General features: G+C 51.0%; 1 protein-coding gene across 3 annotated transcripts in view; it reads right to left on the bottom strand.

The window, feature by feature from the left end:
- klhl12 (kelch-like family member 12) overlaps positions 1-21966 on the bottom strand; it is a 120165-nt gene extending 98199 nt beyond the window's left edge. Inside the window, exons 1-3 of one of the 3 annotated variants that reach the window (XM_072480649.1) lie at positions 21896-21966; positions 14608-14788; positions 12918-13152 (exon numbers count right to left, since the gene is read on the bottom strand). In XM_072480649.1, the coding sequence (XP_072336750.1) occupies positions 12918-13100 (183 nt within the window). In that variant the 5' untranslated portion in view covers positions 13101-13152; positions 14608-14788; positions 21896-21966. Of the gene's footprint in view, positions 1-12909; positions 13153-14607; positions 14789-21895 lie in introns of those variants that run through there. The other 2 variants (XM_072480650.1, XM_072480651.1) reach the window with 2 other exon arrangements.
- Positions 21967-22834: the final 868 nt, after the last annotated feature.

The raw sequence follows: 22834 nt of genomic DNA on the forward strand, positions 1-22834 counted from the left end.
AAAGTATGGGGACTGAACGGGCTGGCCAAACGAGCCCGGGTGTTCGCGCACCTGAAGGGTCTGAAGGCAGATGTGGCCATGCTTCAGGAGACGCACCTGAGGGTGGCAGATCAGGTAAGGTTGAGAAAGGGGTGGGTAGGTCAGGTGTTTCATTCGGGGTTGGATGCAAAAAATCGGGGGGTGGCGATCTTGGTGGGGAAGAGAGTGTCTTTCGAGGCGTCGAGCATCGTGGCAGAAAATGGCAGTAGGTATGTGATGGTAAGTGGCAAGCTGCAGTGGGAGCGGGTGGTATTGGTCAATGTATACGCTCCGAATTGGGACGATGCGGTCTTCATGCGGCGTATGTTTTTTTTATGCTCCTTCTTTTAACGTTTTTAAGAAAAAGAAAAATACCTTTCTAAAGAATAAAGGGATTCGGGGATATGGTGTACGGGCCGGAGAGTGGAGCTGAGTCCACAAAGATCAGCCATGATCTAATTTAATGGCGGAGCAGGCTCGAGGGGCCAGATGGCCTACTCCTGTTCCTAGTTCTTATGTTGGGCCGGATTCCGGACCAGGAAACAGGGGGCCTGATAATGGGGGGGGATTTCAATACAGTGCAGGACCCGGCACTAGATCGCTCCAGGTCTCGGACGGGTAAGAGGCCGGCGGCGGCCAAGGTGCTGAGGGGGTTCATGAACCAGATGGGAGGGGTGGACCCATGGAGGTTTGCGAGGCCAGGAGCCAAGGAATTCTCATTCTTCTCCCATGTCCACAAGGCCTACTCACAGATTGACTTCTTTGTTATGAGTAGGGCGCTGATTCCGAGAGTGGAAGATACTGAGTACTCGGCGATAGCCATTTCCGATCACGCTCCACATTGGGTACACCTCGGGCTGGGGGCGGAGAGGGACCAGCGCCCGCTGTGGCGCTTAGAGGTGGGGTTGCTGGTGGACGAGGAGGTGAGCGGGCGGGTCCGAGGGTGCATAGAGAGGTACCTGGAGGCTAATGACAATGGGGAGGTTCAAGTGGGGGTGGTCTGGGAGGCGCTGAAGGCGGTGGTCAGGGGAGAGCTGATCTCCATTAGGGCCCATAAGGAGAGGAGGGAGAAGAGAGAGAGGGAGACGCTGGTGGGGGAGATGGTGAGGGTAGACAGGAGGTACACTGAGGTCCCGGAGGATGGATCGCTTGGGGAGCGGCGCAGCCTCCAGGCTGAATTCGATCTGTTGACCACCAGGAAGGCAGAGGTGCAGTGGAGGAAGGCGCAGGGGGCGGTATATGAATGTGGAGAAAAGACGAGCCGGATGCTGGCGCACCAGCTTCGGAAGCGAGAGACAGCTCGGGAGATCGGGGGAGTTAAGGATGGAGGAGGGAGCATGGTGCGAAGTGGGGCGGGTATCAATGGGGTCTTCAGGGACTTCTACGAGGAACTGTATCGGTCCGAGCCCCCACTGGAGGAGGGAGGGATGGGTCGCTTTCTGGACCGGTTGAGATTCCCGAGGGTGGAGGAGGGGCAGGTGACGGGGCTGGGGGCGTTGGTTGGGTTGGAGCAGTTGGTCCAAGGGATAGGAAGCATGCAGGCGGGGAAGGCACCAGGGCCAGATGAGTTCCCGGTCGAATTTTATAAGTAGTATGCGGACCTGCTGGGCCCTCTGTTGGTAAGGACCTTTAACGAGGCAAGGGAAGGAGGGGCTTTGACCCCGAGGATGTCTCGTGCGCTGATCTCCTTGATCCTGGAGCGGGACAAGGATCCCGTACAATGTGGGTCATACAGGCCGATCTCACTCCTAAATGTAGATGCGAAGTTGTTGGCGAAGATTTTAGCCGCGCGGATAGAGGATTGTGTGCCGCAGGTCATTCACAAGGATCAGACGGGGTTCGTGAAAGGGAGACAGATGAATATGAATGTGCGGAGGCTCTTGAATGTTATAATGATGCCGGCGGTGGAAGGGGAGGCGGAGATAGTGCCGGCGATGGATGCGGAGAAGGCCTTTGATAGGGTAGAGTGGGGGTACCTGTGGGAGGTGCTGAAAAGGTTCGGGTTTGGGGAGGGATTTGTCAGGTGGGTTAAGTTGCTGTATGAGGCCCTGGTGGCGAGTGTGGCCACGAACAGAAAGAGGTCAGAGTATTTTCGGAAACACCGGGGAACGAGGCAGTGGTGTCCCCTGTCCCCCCTGCTCTTTGCGCTGGCGATTGAGCCCCTGGCCATGGCACTGAGGGAGTCGAGGAATTGGAGGGGGCTGGTGCGGGGTGGGGAGGAACATCGGCTGTCGCTCTATGCGGACGATTTGCTGTTATATGTGGCAGACCTGGTGGGGGGAATGCCGGAGGTGATGAGGATTCTCAGGGAGTTTGGGGATTTCTCCGGGTATAAGCTCAATATGGGGAAGAGCGAGTTGTTCGTTGTTCACCCAGGGGACCAGGAGAGGGGGATTGGTGAGCTCCCACTAAAAAGGGCAGAGAGGAGTTTCAGCTACCTGGGGTCCAGGTAGCTAGGAGTTGGGGGACCCTGCATAAGTTTAACTTCACGAGACTGGTGGAGCAAATGGAGGAGGAGTTTAAGAGGTGGGACGTGCTGCCACTCTCCCTGGCAGGTAGGGTGCAGTCAGTTAAAATGACGGTGCTCCCGAGATTTTTGTTCCTGTTCCAGTGCCTCCCCATCCTGATCCCCAAGGCCTTCTTCAGGCGAGTTAATAGGAGCATTATGGGGTTTGTGTGGGCGCAGAAGACCCCGAGGGTGAGAAGGGTGTTCCTGGAGCGGTGCAGGGATAGGGGGGAGTTGGTGCTGCCTAACCTCTGTGGGTATTATTGGGCCGCCAACGTGGCGATAGTGCGTAAGTGGGTGATGGGGTGGAAGGGGCGGCATGGAAGAGGCTGGATATGGCGTCCTGTGTGGGCACGGGCCTGGAGGGCACTTCCTCCAACAAGGTATACCACGAGCCCGGTGGCTACCCTCAAAATTTGGGGCAATGGAGACGTCACAGGGGGGAGGTGGGGGCCTCGGTGTGGTCCCCGATACGGGGGAACCACCGGTTTGTCCCGGGGAGGATGGACGGAGGGTTCCTGAACTGGCACAGGGCAGGTATTAGAAGAATGGGGGACCTGTTTGTGGACGGGAAGTTCGCGAGTCTTGGTGAGCTGGAGGAGAGGTTCAGGCTCCCCCCGGGGAACACCTTCAGATATATGCAGGTAAGGCAGTTTGTTCGGCGGCAGTTAGTGGAATTACCACTGTTGCCGCCACGCAGGGTCCAGGACAGGTAACTGTCGGGGGTGTAGGTTGGAGAGGGTAGGATCTCTGCAACGTATCAGGTGATGCAGGAGGAGGAGGAGGCCTCGGTGGAGGAGCCAAAGGGTAAGTGGGAGGAGGAGTTGGGTGAGGAGATTGACGAGTGGACGTGGGCGGATGCACTGGGGAGAGTGAACTCTTCCTCCTCTTGCGCGAGGCTCAGCCTCATACAATTTAAGGTGCTGCATAGGGCTCACATGACCGGGGCAAGGATAAGCCGGTTCTTTGGGTGCGAGGACAGGTGTGTTAGGTGCTCAGGGAGCCCAGCAAACCTCACCCACATATTCTGGGCATGCCCAGCGCTGGAGGACTTTTGGAAGGGTGTAGCGAGGACGGTGTCGAGAGTGGTAGGTTCCAGGGTCAAGCCGGGCTGGGGACTCGCAATATTTGGGGTGGCAGAGGAGCCGGGAGTGCAGGAGGCGAAAGGGGGGCCGGTATTCTGGCCTTTGCGTCCCTGGTAGCCCGGCGAAGGATTCTTCTTCAGTGGAAGGATGAGAGGCCCCCAACCGTGGAATCCTGGATCAACGATATGGCAGGGTTTATTAAATTGGAGAGGGTGAAATTTGCCTTAAGGGGATCGATGCAAGGATTGTTCAGGCAGTGGCAGCCGTTCCTAGACTTCCTGGCAGAGCGTTAGAAGATGGTCAGCAGCAGCAGCAACCCGGGGTGGGGGGGGGGGGGGGGGATTGGTTCGTTTTTCTTGGGTGGGCGTGTATATTTGCTTTTGTGGTGATGATGGCTGTTAATTTATTATTTATGTATACCGGGGGGGGGGGTTGTTCTTTTTTCTGTATTTTGTTGTTGATATTTTGTGAAAATTTAAATTAAAATTATTTTTTTTTTTAAATGATAACCGATATGTGCAAGATTGGATCGACCATTCTCACAAAGGTGAAGACGGCACAAACTAATTGGCTGAACTCTGCACCTGATATGAATATTGCCCTCTCCTGTGAACCTGATTGGAGTGAGATCGTTAGGATCAAGTAGGCTCCCCTTTTGCATTAAAGGTAAGGGAACATGGCATGGGGCACGAAGGTCGGCTGGTTGGCAAAAGTGGGTCCCAGGTGTTAAGGACCAGGGTTCAGAGAACCCCAAAGTGTATCATGGAGTTCACCTGACCCACAACTTTTAATAGATTGTGGTATGGGGAGCACTCGGCCCACTCTACGGTGTGGTACAGCAGAAATGGAAAAGTATTTTTTAAAGCAAAACAATGTTTATTCTATGGACTCAAGTTAACCTTTTTAAAACATACAGTGAACATCTTAGCAACCATCAATTCAAATACAACCCCCAAAGAATACAACACAAAGTAAACCTTTAAGCTTTCCTTTTTAACATCTATACGACTTAAAAACAAAACCTTTATCAGAAGCACATCAGGTTAAAGTCACTACTGAAAACATTTATAATTCTGAATTCACCAAATGATCAAGAGATAGTCTTTTGATGGCAGAGAGAACAGCAGTACACCTGCGTGGTCTGGCTTCAGCTCCAACACTGAAAACAAAACTAAAGCACACCCTGCAGCCTGCTCAAAAACTAAAGTAAAAAGCTGACAGACAGCCCAGCTCCACCCACTCTCTGACATCACTGCAGTTGTAAACACCCATTTCTTAAAGGTACTCTCACATGACGCAGGAAAAAAGTTTGAAAAACACTGCACTAAAGGCATCCAGGGGTATGAGGAGAGAACGGGAGTATGACTGTTTGAGGTAGAGCATCAGCCATGATCATATTGAATGGCGGAGCAGGTTCAAGGGGGCAAATTAGCTACTCCTGCTCCTAGTTTCTACGTTTATTTTTAAATTCACAAATGTTTGCTGCTGGATTTATTTTAATTGGGACAAACCATCTGAGGGTAGGATAACTCACTAACATCACACAATAAAACACTTTGATAATGGATAACAATAAAACACACATTTTGTCTGTGACACACCTCACACCCTCACCCTACCCTGTGCGAACACACTCCCCACATCCTCACTCCAGCCTATGTGACCAGGTCTCCCCTCACACTAATCTGGCACATCTGCACATAAATGGCCATGAATGTCAATGCAGTAAAGCACGAATGTAATGAGACCAAATCTAGTTTGATGACACTAATAGTAGGATGGTACTAAACATTCTCAAAGCTTTATTTCTGGTCATTTAACATTTGTTAAGAGTCACACGTGCTAAAGGAGGACCCAGTCCCCTCTATAGCTATGTGAGGATAATGGGGGGCAGCACGGTGCCACAGTGGTTAGCACTGCTGCCTCATGGCACCGAGGTCCCGGGTTCGATCCCAGCACTGGGTCACTGTCTGTGTGGAGTTTGCACATTCTCCCCGTGTTTGCGTGGGTTTTTGCCCCCACAACCCAAAGATGTGCAGGGTAGGCGGGTTGGCAATGCTAAATTGCCCCTTAATTGTAAAAAATGAATTGGGTACTCTAAATTTATTTAAGAAAAAGAAAAAAAACCTATGTGAGGATAATGAGGAAGCAGTAGTTCTCAAAACAGGGTGGAGTAGAGCTCAGGAAAACAAAGTCAAATCAGCAGCTGAGGAACCCCGATGTGTTTTCCTAGTGAAACTAAATGACTGGATTAGGAGTAGAAATGCACTGGACTCTGCAGCTACCTCACTGCTTGAGGAGATATATATTGCAATTCCACAAAGATAGAATTAGCACGTCACCAAGGGAAAGGGTTAAGTACATGTTATTACCAATAACGGGTTTTTAAACCAGATAATAACAGGGTTATTACCGGAAACAGTGCAACCATCAATCAAGTCATTTTGAGAGACATCCACATATTTAAAATGTTTTTGTTTTGAAAGGAATCAAGCTTTTTTTCTCAACCAGGAGAAAGAGTTCTTAGTGTAAACATCTGCAGAGGGCTGACCATCAGTATTCACTGTGTCAATGCGATCCTCCACTACCTGGAAAACTAGTTTGGAGCTGAGATTGTCTCTTCCGCTCAGTTGATAAATCAGCATTCCAGGGTGATGATCACCACTTGTAAGAACCACCACCACCTGGAGGATCCCCTCCAAGTCACTCACCATCCTGACTTGGAAATATAGCGCCGTTCCTTCACTGTCGCTGGATCAAAATCCTGGAATTCCTTTCCCGGCAGCACTCTGGGTATACCTACACCCAGAGGAATAGCAGCCGTTCATGAAGGCAACTCACCACCACCTTCTGAAGGGCAATTAGGGGCAAAACATAAATACTGGCCTTGCCAGGAAACATTCCATGAATGCATACCACAATGTCCAGCACCAGGAGTGGTTCAGTAGCACCACTCCTGATTAAACCGGTCAAGTCCTAAAGGATACAGCTGCCAGACTGGGCCTGCAAAAGGGATTAAGGGAAGCAACTTCTTCCTCACCAATCTAAACTCTTGCAGATGCACCTACCTTTGACAGCATTGGTAAGAGTGTTCGCCACACAGTTCATTTGGAGACTAAGTCCCATCTTCACACTGAGCGTACGCTCCATCTCAGGTGTGGCACTATCACCAAGCTAAATGGGATAGGTTCAGAATAGATCTAGCAGCTCAAAACTGGGCATCCATGAGGCTCTGTGGGCTATCAGCAGCAGCAGAATTATATTCGATCGCATCTGTAATCTCATTGTCCAGCATATTCCTCACTGTATATTACCATGAATTCAGGGGGTCAACTCTGGTTTAATAAGGAGTGTATAAGAGCATGTCAAAGCAGCACCATGCATACCTGAAACTGAGGCCAGTGTGGTGAAGCTATAACACAGGACTACATGAATTCTAAATGGTGGAAGCAGCATGCCACAGACAGAGAGCTAAGTAAACCCATAACCAACTGGTCAGATCAGAGCTCTCCAGCTACACCCAATCATGAATTGTGGCGGGCAATTAAACAACTACAAGGAAAAAGAGGCCCTGTGAAAATTTGGTCAATTCAAACCAAAAGGCAGCATCTAATAATGACAATTTAAAAGTCACATTGCAGCAAGTAGGTGTTTGGATGGTGAATGTCACTCTTATTTCTCAAATTTAGGGCAATAGATTAAACTAAGCTTTTAAGTTTGATAAGTTTCAAATTTGATTAAATTTTAAGAAGGCTTAAGTTTTATCTTTGGTGAGCTTAGTTAGTGGTTTAGTGCGGTGGATGCTGGGACATTGAGTAAATTTAAGGAGGAAATATAGACAGAGTTTTAATTGGCAATGAGTTGAAGGGTTATGGAGAATGGGCAGGTAAGTGGAGTTGAGACCAAGAGGAGATCAGCCATGATTGTATTGAATGGGGGAGTAGCTCGAGAGGCTGAATTGCCTACTCCTGCTCTATGTTCTTATGTGCTGAAACATGTCTTGGAGGAGGACAGGAATGGCAGCTCAACATTCCAGGTTACAGGGTTTTCAGACAGGGATAGAGAAGGGGGAAAAAATAAAAGGAGAGGAGAATTCTAATATTGGTTAATGAAACAATTGCAGCTGTGAATCCTATGAATTCAACTGCAGGCACAAAACAGGGACAATTTTACTAGACTGAGGTGTGATGCGGTAAAAGTGGACTGGAAGCAGCTTCTTAGAAGGAAATCAGTATCAGAGCAGTGGGAGATATTTAAGTCAGTGGAGGGTGTGATAGACATAGCATGAGAAGAAATATTAATTCCTGAAAGAAGAATTTGGGATTTTGGGCAGAAGTAGGCCATTCAGCCCTTCAAACTGTTAGACGTTTAGTTGCTGTTGTATAAAGAGTCAAAAGTTCTGCTCCTTTTCACCAACACCTTTATTTCACTTCAACAGACTCTGCACAAAACTATCACATCACCTCACCTGACACAAAGGCCACCTGAAGTCCCTTTACATATCAGTGTCAATTATTGGATGCTTAACATAAATGAGACAACTAATTGGAATGTCTCTTAACCCATTACATAACACAAACCAGGCCCATCATTCGACAGACTAGACAAGGAGGAACTGTTCCGGCTCTTAAAAGGATCAAGAATAAGAGGGCACAGATTTAAAGTGATTTTCAAAAGAAGTAAATGTGATGCGAGAAAAAACCTGTTCACACAAGACATGGTTCAGGTCTGGAACGCACTGCCTGGAGATGTGGTGGAGGCAGGTTCAATCAAGGCAGGTTCAAGTGGGCATCAGATGACTATTGAATAGAAACAATGGGCAAGAGACGAGAGGGGGAATAGCACTAAATCACAATGCTCGTTTGGAGGGCCAAAGCAGATACAGTCGGCCAAATGGCCTCCTTCTGTGCCGTAACAATTCTGTGATTCTTTGAAGATCACAGCTGATCTGGCTATGGTCTCAATTTCACCTTTTTGACTGCCCCCCATAAACCTTGACTCCCTTGCCTAGCAAAAATCCATCAAACGCAACCTTGAATAACTTCCATGAGCCAGCTCTACTGATTTCTGGGGAAAGCCATGCCACAGACTAACAGACCTCTGGGAGAAAAATATTTGTAAACCATGTCCCCTAATTCTAGTCTCATCCACAAGAGGCAGCACGGTAACACAGTGGTTAGCACTGTGGCTTCACAGTGCCATGGTCCCAGGTTCGATTCCCCACTGGGTCACTGTCTGTGCGGTGTCTGTACATTCTCCCTGTGTCTGTGTGAGTTTTCTTCGGTTTCCTCCCACAGTCCAAAAATGTGCAGGTTAGGTGGATTGGGCATGCTAAATTGCCCTTTGTCCAGAAAGGTGAGGAAGGGTTATTGGGTTACAGGGATAGGGTGAAAGTGAGGGCTTAAGTGGGTCGGTGCAAATTCGATGGGCCGAATGGCCTCCTTCTGCACTGTATGTTCTATGAAACATCCTCACGCTATCTACCCTGTCAAGTCTTCTTAGGGTCTGTTTTGTTCCAATAAGATCACCTCTCATTCTTGTAAATTCTCATGCGTAGAGCCCAACCTGGTCACCCCTTTTTCATAAGAAGAGCCCTTTATCCTAGAAATGAATCGAATGAACTCAACTGGATAAGTTACCAGGTGCAGATTAAATGTATTCCAGATGATGGGAGAAGCAAGGGGTGAAATAATGGAAGTTCTGACCATCAATTCCCAATCATCTCTTGATCCAGGCGTGGTGCCAGAGCGCTGGATGACTGCTAGCATTGTACTGTTGTTTGAAAAGAGTTGGGCAAATAATTACAGAGCATTCAGCCAAGGCTCGGTAGTGGGTAGATGATGGTTAAGGAGTTGTCAAGGGGACGCCATGTTTGACTAACCTGAATTAATTTTCTGAGGCAGTGACAAGGAAAGGCAATGAGGATAGTGTGTTTGATGTCCATGTAGATTTTAGATTGGTCAGAAAATTAAAAGCTCATGGGACCCAAGAGAAAGTAGCAAGGTGGATCCAAAATTTGCTCAGTGGTAGGAAGTAACAGTGGATGGCCATTTTTGGCTTAGATTACTCTCTGTGCGGAGTCTGCACATTCTCCCTGTGTCTGTGTGGGTTTCCTCCGGGCAATCCAGTTTCCTCCCACAAGTCCCGAAAGTCGTGCTTGTTAAGTGAATTGGACATTCTGAATTCTCCCTCTCTGTACCCGAACAGACATCAGAGTGTGGTGACTCGGGGATTTTCACAGCAACTTCAATGCAGTGTTAATGTAAGCCTACTTGTGACAATAATAAAGATTATTATTGTGACTGGAATGATATTTCTTGTGGGTTCCACAGTGCCCTGAAGGATCCCTTATTGTTCATATTATTAATGATTTAGACTTGAATGTAGGAGGCATGATTAAGAAGTTTGACGGTGATACAAAAATTGGCCATGCGTTGATAGTGAGCAAGAAACCTGCAGACTACAGGAAAATATCAAAAGACGGTCAGGTGGGTCGAAAAGTGGCAAATGCAATTCAATCTAGAGAAATGTGAGGTAATACACGGAGGAGGACAAACAAGAGAACAGAAATCTAACTGAATTATGATCTCCACCACAAAAATGCTCTCCCACTGATACTCCTTTCAACTGTCCGAAACACTGGGCGCGATCCAATGGCCACGCTGCGCCCAAAAAGCAGTTCGCCATGGCACAGCATGGCCGATAAAAGCCGGGTCACACCACTTCTGGGATCTACCTGGCTCGCAACGCCTCGCAGGATCCAACGCGATCTTGCGAGACGTTGCGATGCCAATCCCGCCCATTGTGGGTGGGATCATGTTTTGGCAAATCTGCCTATTAGAGCGAGACAGTTAGTCTCACTCTAATTTGCAGATTCCCGAGGTACCGGAGGCTTTGGGATTTATCCCCTTCGCCCCGGAGACCTCGTGCGAGCGCCGTTCAGGGAGAAGATGGAATGGCAATCGTGGGGATCTCCCAGAGGATTGGAGGTCCCCAGCTGCATGCCCTTTGATCAGGGCGGTGCCCTGACAATGCTGGTGCCACCTGGGCACCATGGTAGTGCCAGCCTGTTCTGACAATGCTGCCTGGGTGCCAGCCTGGCACTGCCAAGGTGCCCAGGTGGCACTGCCAGGTTGGCATTGCCAAGTTGCCATTTGTTGCGCATGCGCGATCGGGCCAAGGGTGCCCTGATTGGGTGTGGGGGGGGGGGGGGCAGCGGTTAGCCAGGGACCCTCCCAAAGTCCATTCGGGCTGGGAGAGGTGGTGGTCCTAATGGCGTCCCAATCTCTCACTACCCTGGGGAGTTCCAGCAAGCAGACCTCCCCAGTGTACAAAATGGGGCTATGTGCGGCCTCGGCTGTGCGTTCCCAGCTGAGGCCCCTTATACAAAGCAGTTGTGTTGCATAGCCATGTGTTTCTCGGCACTGTGAGCGCCAAGAAACACACAGCTAAACGGGCTTGCATCCCATTTAGTTGAATCAAGCCCATTATTTCCTAAAACAAATGGCTGCCTTCTGTGCCTTCCTGCTGGGACGCAGGTTTGATTCCGACCTTGGGTAACTGTCTGTGAGGGTTATACATTCTCCCCGTGTCTGCATGCAGCAGTAAAGAAAGCAAATGGTATGTTGGCTTTCATAGTGAGAGGATTCAAGTATTGGAATGTTTTACTGAAATTGTATAGGGCCTTGGTGAGGCCACACCTGGAGTATTGTGCGTAGTTTTGGTGTACTTATTTGAGGAAGGATGTTCTTGCTATGGAGGGAGTGCAGCGAAGGTTTACCAGGCTGATTCTTGGGATTGTGGGACTGTCTTATGAGGAGAGACTAAGTTGGTTCGGATTATATTCATTAGAGTTTAGAAGAGTGAGAGGGGATATCAGAGAAACTTATAAAATTCTAACAAGATTAGACAGCGTTCCCAATGGTGGGGGAGTCCAGAACTAGGGGTCAGAGTTTGAGGATAAGTGGTAAACCTTTTAGGACTGAGGTGAGGAGAAATTTCTTCAGCCAGAGAGTGGTGAATCTGTGGAATTCACTACCACAGGAGGTTTATAAGACGAAAATTTCAAGAAGGAATTAGATACAGCTCTTGGGGTTAAAGTGATCAAGGTATATGGGGGTAGGAGTGATCAGGATATTGAACTTGATGATCAGCCATGATCATATTGAATGGGAGAGCAGTCTCGAAGGGCCGAATGGCCTTCTCCTGCTTCTATTTTCTATGTATGTTTCTATGTAGGTGTTCAAAATCATAAGGTTTCTGGATAGAAAGAAACTATTCTTATTGACAGAAGGATCCAGAACTGGAGGACATCAATTTAAATTGAAGAAGCAATAGTGAAATAAGGAAAATCGTTTTTACACAGCGAGTAGTTAGGGTCTGGAATGCATTGCCTGAGAATATCGTGGAGACAGATTCACTCAAGGCTTTTAAAAGAAAACTGGATAATTATCTGAAGGTGAAATGTTTGAAGGGCTACAAGGGAAAGACTGGGTAATTGGACTCGGTGAGTTGCTCTTGCAGCAGAGCAGCACAGACATAATGGGCCTAATGGCCTTCCTCTGCGCTGTAACCATTCTATGATTCTAAAATCCATCACAATCTTGAACATTTTCAGTTCACTTACTCTCAAATAGATTTTTCCAGGGAAAGAATTCCAGTTTTCCAATTTAGGTTTAAGTTTGCCATTCAAGAGTGAAATCTAAAGCATTTTGTTTGCCAAATAGTAGAAATTAATCGTGGAGAATGAGAAATCCAGAAATGTCATTCGAGAGTTACCTGCTGACGATGCACCCCAGCGCCATGGGTTTTCCAGCGGCGAGGGATGCATACAACAGGAAATTCCAACCATAAGATCCCGCCGCTGGCCAATGGCGGACCACCTCCTTGTGGCGGGTTGTGCGGTAAATCCCGCCCAGAGACTATCATGTTAAGGGAAACTTAGAAAAACGTTTCAACGGGCAGAACACAACAGTAGAATTAGTTTTGGATTGTTCTAATACAGATATGATAGGCCAAATGGTCTCCTTCCGAATTCCAGTGGTTCCGTGCTACAAGCCAGTCACCAGCAGCAATACAAATTGACTGTCGATCGAGCCTTCTCTTAGTTGGGGAAGTCAACTTTATGGATAAGCTGTTATACACAACAGTGACTCTCTTGCTTGGGTCTAATTATTAATTAAACAGCCCTAAGTTCAGGAGCTATAGTCAGTAAACTGGCAAACATTAGTACTGCTGTGAAGAGGAAGTGAATGTGTCTGCTGACCGATCTTTAGAGAAAGAATTGCAATGGCAGCTTGCCTGCTTACCTCACTGGTGAACATGGCACAGAAGTAATCGCTGCAGGCAGCCAACACAATACGATGAGCTGGAAAATCCTTGCTGTCAACTCGCAATGTGACATCGCACAGGGTGTTACTCTTCCTCAGAGAGTTCATCGTGTTGAGAATTGACTTGGCATGTGAGTTGGTCATTATATCCCGAGGAGCCATGTTGAGCCTTCCCACTTTTAAAGCCAGTGAAGAGAAATCTAGTCACCTAGAGCTGGATCAAAATCAGATCAATAATACATTATTAAGAGACTAGGAATGTGTATCCTCTAATAATTAATACTTTCTTTGCAAAGCGTAGGAGGCCTTAAGATTAATATAGATTTTAAAGCATTTTTGATTAAAAACAATATTTGACAAGTTTGCATCTGACACTGTTGACATGTGTCCAGAATGCCCACCTCTCTGCTCAATTCTCTGTTGTGATTGAGCCTGTTTGCTAACCTAGTTTGTAATTTCCTTCATTGTATTTTGACCCCGAGGCCTCTTTCCATTCGCTAGATTTTGCATCACACCAACCATTTATGAATCTCCTTATTGGCTACCCCAAGCAGCCCCCTTCACCGTCACTCAATTCCAATTATTGGCTATCCACACTGCTGCTCATCCATCCAGGTTACCCCTCTCAGCACCAATCTCCCTTCTTAAAAGCTGCTGCATTGCAAGTCAGATGCTCATTTCTCAAGATGTCATTTCAATCTTGGCATGAGTGCATTTTGGTTCCAAGAGTTAAGATGGTTCTTTTTGTTGATGAAATCCAATCAACACAATTCCAAACAAGCTGGCAGTTCAGTCCCTTGAACACAGCAAAATCATCTTTATATCTTTGTCCATTGTCACCATAACTCTAACCCAACATAAGATCACTCAGTCACTCACCTATCTCCCTATCCAAGATTCTTACAGTGCCGCTCCTGACTCAATATATGTTCACTTCCGAGGCGGAAGGTTGTGGTATTCAGGAAGTTCTGTACTACAGGAGGTGCCATCTTTCAGGTAATTTGTTACCCTCTCAAATGGACTTACTTGATAGGTCCCAAGCACTATTTGAAAAGGAGTCTGATCCCAGTGTTAACCAACTAAAACATTCAGGCCCTGTATGGAGAACATGGATTTAACATGCTTTGGAAAATATCCCCAGGAAGAGGCACGTGCAACACTTCTGCATAAATATTTCCACAAACACAAAGTACGAACTGCCATGGTTTTGGCTATAGGCAATTGACACCATCCTGTCTAGGTTTAACAGAATGCCTTGGTGAGGCTTTTGTTGCAAACACTTTCCTGTCACAAACATGTTTTCATTGCCAATTCTTGATTATATTCCACTCAAATTTATGCAGGAACAACAGATTAAACTCTCAGCATTCAGTCCCAATAGTTTTATGACGCTTGTACTCTAATTTCAAGATCATTGCTGATGTCTGAGAAATGGAGATCAGAATTAGTGCATGAAACTGAATGGCATGAACTTCGACTCTGCAGTCTGTGGTGCTGCAGTATTAAACAATGCAGTGAGAGGTTTGGAGGGAATCCTTGCAATGCTGAACAGCATCAAATCAGCCTGCAATCTGATTATTGCAACACTGAAAACAATCTAAATTTGGTTTGACAGTATGCTTTGCAAAATGTTATCAGAAATTTTGAAATAACTCATATTTGTTCTTACGTCACAGAAAGGGTTTATTCTTCATTGGCTTGCTAAACCAGAGTTGATATTCGATAAGCCATCGGAAGAGTAGCAGTCTGCCACCTGCCAGCACCATACATGTTACTCCCAAGCCTTTCCACTCTCCCAGAGCAAGGCTCCTCTCATTTCAGTTGCCGTCAGCCATATCCAGTCATACCACCTGGAATATTAATGAAAGGATCAGTACTATAAATCGATTAATTTCTCAACAACTGAATTTTTGCTACATCCCAAGTCTCATAAAATATAACGCACTGTTTTAGTTACAGGCCTAGTGAACTGAGGCGATCTGATATGTCTGCTATTGGCTTCCACTCCCCGTGAGAAGAGACATATTTTCACCAGCAGCCTGCACCAGTAATTCAGCCATGCACTGTACAAACATTCATCTTAAATAGGGCATAGGAAAATAATAATCTTTAATAATAATCTTTATTGCCACAAGTAGGCTTACATTAACAAAACAATGAAGTTACTGTTGTCACATTCCGGTGCCTGTTCGGGTACACGGAGGGACAATTCAGAATGCCCAAATTACCTAACAGCGCGTCTTTTGGGGCTTGCGGGATGAAACCGGAATGCCCAGAGGAAACCCACGCACACATGGGAGAACGTGCAGACTCCACACAGTGACCCAAGCCGGGATTCGAACCTAGGACCCTGGAGCTGTGAAGCAACCCACTGTGCTACCGTGCTGCCCAAAAGAGGTGTACATTATTCTTGTCTAGACTTGGCAATTGAGTGGTCATGCAGCCTGTGCAGACACAACTGGTGGAGCTGAGTTTTTCTTTGGTTAACTGTTCTTCCTCTCATCAATACTTTCATATGAAGGATGTATATGCTGACTTTGTCTGGCATGTTAACACACCCTGTGCTGCCCTAGCATCAATGTTTGAGCAGCTCGGCCAGCATAAAGGCTTTGTGCCTTAATGCGGGGAGCATTCACAATGAAGTGGATGAACTAATCGCACAAATAGATGTGAACGGGTATGACATAGTCAGGATTACGGAGATATGGCTGCAGGGTGACCAGGGATGGGAACTGAATGTCCAGGGGTATTCAGTATTTAGAAAAGACAGACAAAAAGTAAAAGGCTTGGTCAAGAAGGAAATTAACACAATAGTGAAGGAGAAGGAACAACTGTAATTATGGGTCATTTTAATCTGCGTATGGATAGGGAAAATAAAATTAGCCACAATATCATAGAGAAGGAATTTCCTAGAGTGTATGCGGGATGGTTTTCTGGATCAATATGTTGAGAACCCAACTAGAACAGGCCATCCTAGACTGGGTACTGTGCATGAAAACGGAATCATTGACAATCTGGTTGTGCGACATCCTTTGGGGATGAATGACCATAATATGATAGAATTTTTCATCAAGGTAAGAGAGTGAAGTTGTTGATTCTGAGACTAGGGTTCTGAATCTTAACAAAGGAAGCTACAATAAAATGAGGCGTGAGTTGGCTATGATCGATTGGGTAATGTTACTTAAAGGGATGACAGTGGATAGGCAATGGGAAACATTCAAAGAACACATGGAGGAATTGCAACAATTGTTTATTCCTGTCTGGCAAAAGTAAAACGGGAAAGGTGGCCAATCCATGGTTTACAAGGGAAATTAGGGATGGTATTCGATCCAAGGAAGTAGAATACAAATTGGCCAATGAAAACAACAGGTCTGAGGATTGGGAGCTGTTTATAATTCAGCAAAGAAGGACCAAGGGATTGATTAAGAAGGGGAAAATAGAGTATGAAAGCTTGCAGGAACATAAAAACTGACTGTAAAAGTTTCTATAGGTGCGTGAAGAGAAAAAGACTGGTGAAGCCAATGTAGATCCTCTTAGTCAGAATCATGCGAGAATAGGGGACAAAGAAATGGCTGAGCAACTAAATACATATTTTGTTTGTCTTCACAAATGAGGCCACAATAAGATACCAGATGACCCTCTGTCAAAGCTGTCATCTGGACTCGAAACGTTAGCTCTTTTCTCTCCTTACTGATGCTGCCAGACCTGAGATTTTCCAGCATTTTCTCTTTTGATTTCAGATTCCAGCACCAGCAGTAATTTGCTTTTATCCAAGATGCCAGAAATGTTGGGCAATGCAGGGTTCAGTGAGAGGGAGGATCTGAAGGTGATTAATATCAGTAGAGAAATGGTGTTGGGGAAATTGATGGGATTGAAGGTTGATAAATCCCCAGGGCCTGATAATCTACATCCCACTATAGAAATAGTGGATGCATCAGTGGTCATCTTCCAGGATTCTATAGACTGCGGAACAGTTCCTGCAGATTAGAGGGTGGCTAATGTAACTCAACTATTTAAAAAGGGAGATAGAGAGAAAGCAGGGAATTATAGACCAGTAAGCCTGACGTCAGCAGCGGGGAAAATTCTAGAATCCATTATCAAAGATTTTATAGCAGAACACTTAGAAAACTATGGCAGGATCGGACAGTCATCATGGATTTATGAAGAGGAAATCATGCTTGACAAATCTACTGGAATTCTTCGAGAACGTAACTAGTAGAATTGATGAAGAGGAACCAGTGGATATGGTGTATTTGGACTTTCAGAAGGCTTTTGACAAAGTCCTGTATAGAAGATTAGCGTGTACAATTAAAGCGCATGGGTTTGGGGGTAGTGTATTGAGATGGATAGAATACTGGTTGGCTAGCAGCCCACTATCATAGCCTTCAGCAAGGTCAGGCCCATCCTTTGGAACTTCCCCTCTGAACCTCTCCACCATATTCCCTCTGACGGTGTTCAGTTCATGTCCACCAGCCCAGCGTCCATTTCCATTCTGTGGATCACCTTGGAGGTTTCCACCATGAAAGGTACCTGAGAGAAACATAGAATTTACAGTGCAGAAGGAGGCCACACAGAGACTGTGAGCCACAGCAGTTGCAGGACTCTGCCCTTTTCTGCACCAACCAACCAGTCACCAATAGCAAAGGCAACAGCTGCTTGAACCCACTCTGGGAATTTGAATCTTTCCCAGAGACAGACATTTCCACTCCAGCTTGCTCATGCTTCCCCATTGTTAAGTGGCTGCTCCATTTACTGGAGCCCCCACCACCCCAACCGTGATCATTCTCCACCCACCACCGCCGCCGGGTTCATTCATCTCCACCTCCAGGTTCATCACATGCTCCCCCACCCAATTCTCTCCACCCCACCCCTCTCTGGGTTCACTCATTCCCCCGTCCCACCCCTGGTCCATTCATTCTCCACCCCTACCCTCACCAGATCCATTCCCCATGCCCCCCAGGTTCAGCTCCACCCCCCAGTTCATTCCACCTTCCACCCCCCCCCCCCGAGTTCATTCTGTCCTGCCCACACCCCGGTTCATTCCCCCAGTTATCAAGTTCTTTCCTCCTCCCCCTCGGGTCCATCCACCCCCCCCGCCCCCCGACTCGGGTTCATTCGCTCCTCCACACATCCTGGGTTCATTCATTCCCAGCGTCCCACCCGGTTCATAGCACCCCTCCCCCACTCCGGATTCAACCCCCCTCCCCCTGGGCCCCCCCCCGATCCCCCCCAGGTTCATCACTACCCCTCGGTTCATTCACCAATTCCACCACCCAGGTAAATTCACTCCCCACTAACCTAGGTTCATTCATTCCCCAACGTCCCCCCAGTTCGCTCCCCCCCTTACTGATTTCATCCCACCCCCACCCCTGATTTCATGCACCCCCTGGGATCATTGCCCCTCCATAACAAGGCCCAGTTTGATCCACCTGCCCCCCCCCCCCCCGGGTTAATTCAACCACCCTGCCCTACCCCAGTACATTCCCTCACCCCAGATTCATGCACCCCGCCGGGTTCATTCCCCCATACCACCTAGCCATGATTGTTTCCCCCGCCCTCTGCATGGATTCAGGCCCTACCCCCGGTTCATTCTCCCACCCCCGCCCTGGGTTCGAACACTTACCCACACCCCCTGAATTCAGCATCCCCCTCCCCCTGCCGGTACATTCCGCACAACACTAACTCCTTGCCCGGATTCAATCCCCCACCTCCTCCCCAGGTTAAATCCCATTCCCCAACCCTCCACCTCCCGGTTTCAGCACCACCCCCTCAGTTCCCCCCACCCCCGCCTGGATTCACTGTGCCCTGCATTCCACCCATTTATACAGCAGCCCACCCCTCCCCGCCCAGGCTCACCCCCCCCCCCCCCCCCCGCCCCCCCCCTGGTTCAACCCCAAGTTCATTCACCACTCACCACCCCGCCCCCTCCCCTTCCAGGTACATTCACCACCATGCCCCCCCTCGGGTCCATTCACCTCCCCGCCAGGTTCATTCATGACCCCGCTCCCCCCCCCGGGTTCATTCACCACCCCGCCCGCACACCCCGGGTCCATTCACCACTCTGCCCCCCCCACCCCGGGTTTATTCACCACCCTGCCCCCCCGGGTTTATTCACCACCCTGTCCCCTCTCCAGGTTCATTGACCACCCCCCTCCCCAGGTTCATTGACCACCCCCCCCCCCCTCCCCTCCCCCTGGGTCCGTTTCCCACCCCCGCCCCTGGTTCATCACTACCCTCGGTTCATTCACCAATTCCACCACCCAGGTAAATACATTCCCCAATCACCTAGGTTCATTCATTCCCCGACATCCCCCCAGTTCGCTCCCCCCCTTATTGAGTTCATCCCACCCCCACCCCCGAGTTCATGCACCCCCTGGGATCATTGACCCTCCACAACGCCCGGTTTGAACCACCTGCACCCCCCCCCCCCCCCACGAGTTCATTCAGCAACCCGCCCCACAGGGTTACCACCCCCCACGGGTTCATTCACCACCTCCCACTGGTTCATTCAACAACCCCCACAGGTTCATTCACCACCCTCCACAGGTTCATTCAACACCCCCCACAGGTATATTCACCACCCCCCACGGGTTCATTTAACACCCCTCATGGGTTCGTTCACCAACCCGCCCCACAGGTTTATTCACCACCCCCCACATGTTCATTTGCCACCCCTCACAGGTTCATTCACCACCCCCCCTCCCGGATTTATTCACCAACCCCGAGTTCATTCACCACTCACCACCCCGCCCCCTCCCCTTCCAGGTTCATTCACCACCATGCCCCTCTCCGGGTCCATTCATCTCCCCCCCCGGGTTTATTCACCACCCTGCCCCCCTCCCCCCGGGTTTATTCACCACCCTGCCACCCCCTGGGTTTATTCACCACCCTGCCCCCTCCCCAGGTTAATTGACCACCCCCCCTCCCCAGGTTCATTGACCACTGCCCCCCCCCCCCAGGTTCATTGACCACCCAACCACCCCGTAAGTTCATTGACTACCCCAACCCACCCGCCCTCCCAAGGTTCATTGACCACCCCACCCCACCAGGTTCATTGACCGCCCCCCCCTCCCCAGGTTCATTGACCTCCACCCCCCCACCCCACCCCCAGGTTTATTCACCACCCTGCCCCCCTTCCCCTGGGTTTATACACCACACCCCTCCCTCCCCAGGTTCATTGACCACCTCCACCCCACCCAGGTTCATTGACCACCCCCACTACCCCCCCAGGTTCATTGACCACCCAACCACACCGCAGGTTCATTGACCACCCCAACCCCCCCCAGGTACATTGACCTCCACCCCCCCACCCCCAGGTTTATTCACCACCCTGCCCCCCTTCCCCCGGGTTTATTCACCACACCCCCCCCTCCCCAGGTTCATTGACCACCTCCCCCCCCCCCCCACCCTCCCAGGTTCATTGACCACCCCCACCCCCCCCCTCCCAGGTTCATTGACCACCCAACCACCCTGCAAGTTCATTAACTACCCCAACCCACCCCCCCTCCCAAGGTTCATTGACCACCCCCCTCCCCAGGTTAATTGACCACCGCCCCCTCCCCAGGTTCATTGACCTCCACCCGCCCCCCCCCCCAGGTTCATTGACCTCCACCCGCCCCCCCCCCCCCAGGTTCATTGACCTCCACCCGCCCGCCCCCCCCCCCCAGGTTCATTGACCTCCACCCGCCCCCCCCCCCCCCAGGTTCATTGACCTCCACCCCCCCCCCCCCAGGTTCATTGACCTCCACCCGCCCCCCCCCCCCCAGGTTCATTGACCTCCACCCGCCCCCCCCCCCCCCAGGCTCATTGACCTCCACCCGCCCCCGCCCCCAGGCTTATTCACCACCCTGATCCCCTCACCCGGGTTTATTCACCACCACCACCCCCCGGGTTTATTCACCGCCCCCCCCCCCCCCCAGGTTCATTGACCACCCAACCACCCCGCAGGTTCATTGACCTCCACCCCACCCCACCCCCAGGTTTATTCACCACTCTGCCCCCCTACCCCCGGGTTTATTCACCACCCTACCCTCCTTCCCCCGGGTTTATTCACCACCCTACCCCACTTCCCCCGGGTTTATTCACCCCCCCCCCCACAGGTTCATTGACCTCCACCCCCCCCCCCAGGTTCATTGACCTCCACCCCCCCCCAGATTCATTGACCTCCACCCCCCCCCCAGATTCATTGACCTCCACCCCCCCCCCCAGATTCATTGACCTCCACCCCCCTCCCCAGATTCATTGACCTCCACCCCCCCCCCCAGATTCATTGACCTCCACCCCCCCCCCCCAGATTCATTGACCTCCACCCCCCTCCCCAGATTCATTGACCTCCACCCCCCCCCCAGATTCATTGACCTCCACCCACCCCCCAGGCTTATTCACCACCCTGAACCCCTCACCCGGTTTTATTCACCACCGCCCCCCCCCCAGGTTCATTGACCACCCCAACCCCCCCGAGGTTCATTGACCACCCCAAGCCCCCCCCAGGTTCATTGACCACCCCAACCCCCCCCAGGTACATTGGCCACCCCAACCCCCCCCCCCAGGTTCATTGACCTCCACCCCACCCCACCCCACCCCCAGGTTTATTCACCACCCTACCCTCCTTCCCCCGGGTTTATTCACCACCCTGCCCCCCTTCCCCCGGGTTTATTCACCACCCTGCCCCCCTTCCCCCGGGTTTATTCACCACACCCCTCCCTCCCTCCCTCCCTAGGTTCATTGACCACCACACTCCCCTTCTTCCCTCCTCCTTCTCCTCCTCGCCGTTTATTCCCTGGTCCGGGGCCCGCTTTGCCACTTTCCCACTCTGGGGCCTGTGATGCCCTCAGCCTCTCCTAGGCTCCCGCACAGGGAATTTTCCACCGGCCGCTGCCTCACTATTGCCGGACGAGGTGTGATAGGAGGCGGGGGGTTTGCCGAGGCCCCGATTCCCGCCCGGTGCCGCCGCTTACCGTCCGTCCGCCCGCCGCTCACTGGACTACAACCCCCACAATGCACCGCCTGACGTATGCTTCCGTCACGGCAGGAGTCATGTGACAGGTTCAGCTCGAGGCAAAATGTCTCTGGCAGGGGCGGGGGGTTACAGAGGGCAGGGGCAGGGGCGGGGGGGTTACAGAGGGCAGGGGCAGGGGCAGGGGCGGGGGGGTTACAGAGGGCAGGGGCGGGGGGGTTACAGAGGGCAGGGGCAGGGGCGGGGGGGTTACAGAGGGCAGGGGCGGGGGGGTTACAGAGGGCAGGGGCGGGGGGTTACAGAGGGCAGGGGCGGGGGGTTACAGAGGGTGGGGGTACAGAGGGCAGGGGTGGTGAGGGTGGGGGGTACTGAGGGCAGGGGCAGTGAGGGGGCCAGGGGTGGTGGGGGCTGCAGAGGGCAGGAGCGGTGGGGGGGTGCAGAGGGCAGGAGCGGTGGGGGGGTGCAGAGGGCAGGAGCGGTGGGGGGGTGCAGAGGGCAGGAGCGGTGGGGGGTGCAGAGGGCAGGAGCGGTGGGGGGGTGTGCAGAGGGCAGGGGCGGTGGGGGGGTGTGCAGAGGGCAGGGGCGGTGGGGGGGTGTGCAGAGGGCAGGGGCGGTGGGGGTGTGTGCAGAGGGCAGGGGCGGTGGGGGTGCAGAGGGCAGGGGCGGTGGGGGGGGTGCAGAGGGCAGGGGCGGTGGGGGGGGTGCAGAGGGCAGGGGCGGTGGGGGGGTGCAGAGGGCAGGGGCGGGGTGCAGAGGGCAGGGGCGGTGGGGGGGGTGCAGAGGGCAGGGGCGGTGGGGGGGTGCAGAGGGTGGGGGGGGTGCAGAGGGTGGGGGGGGTGCAGAGGGCAGGGGCGGGGTGCAGAGGGCAGGGGCGGTGGGGGGGTGCAGAGGGCAGGGGCGGTGGGGGGGGTGGGGGGGGTGTAGAGGGCGGTGGGGGGGG

Source organism: Scyliorhinus torazame, chromosome 17 (genome assembly GCF_047496885.1).
Source record: "Scyliorhinus torazame isolate Kashiwa2021f chromosome 17, sScyTor2.1, whole genome shotgun sequence".
Classification (NCBI taxonomy): Eukaryota; Metazoa; Chordata; class Chondrichthyes; order Carcharhiniformes; family Scyliorhinidae; genus Scyliorhinus; species Scyliorhinus torazame.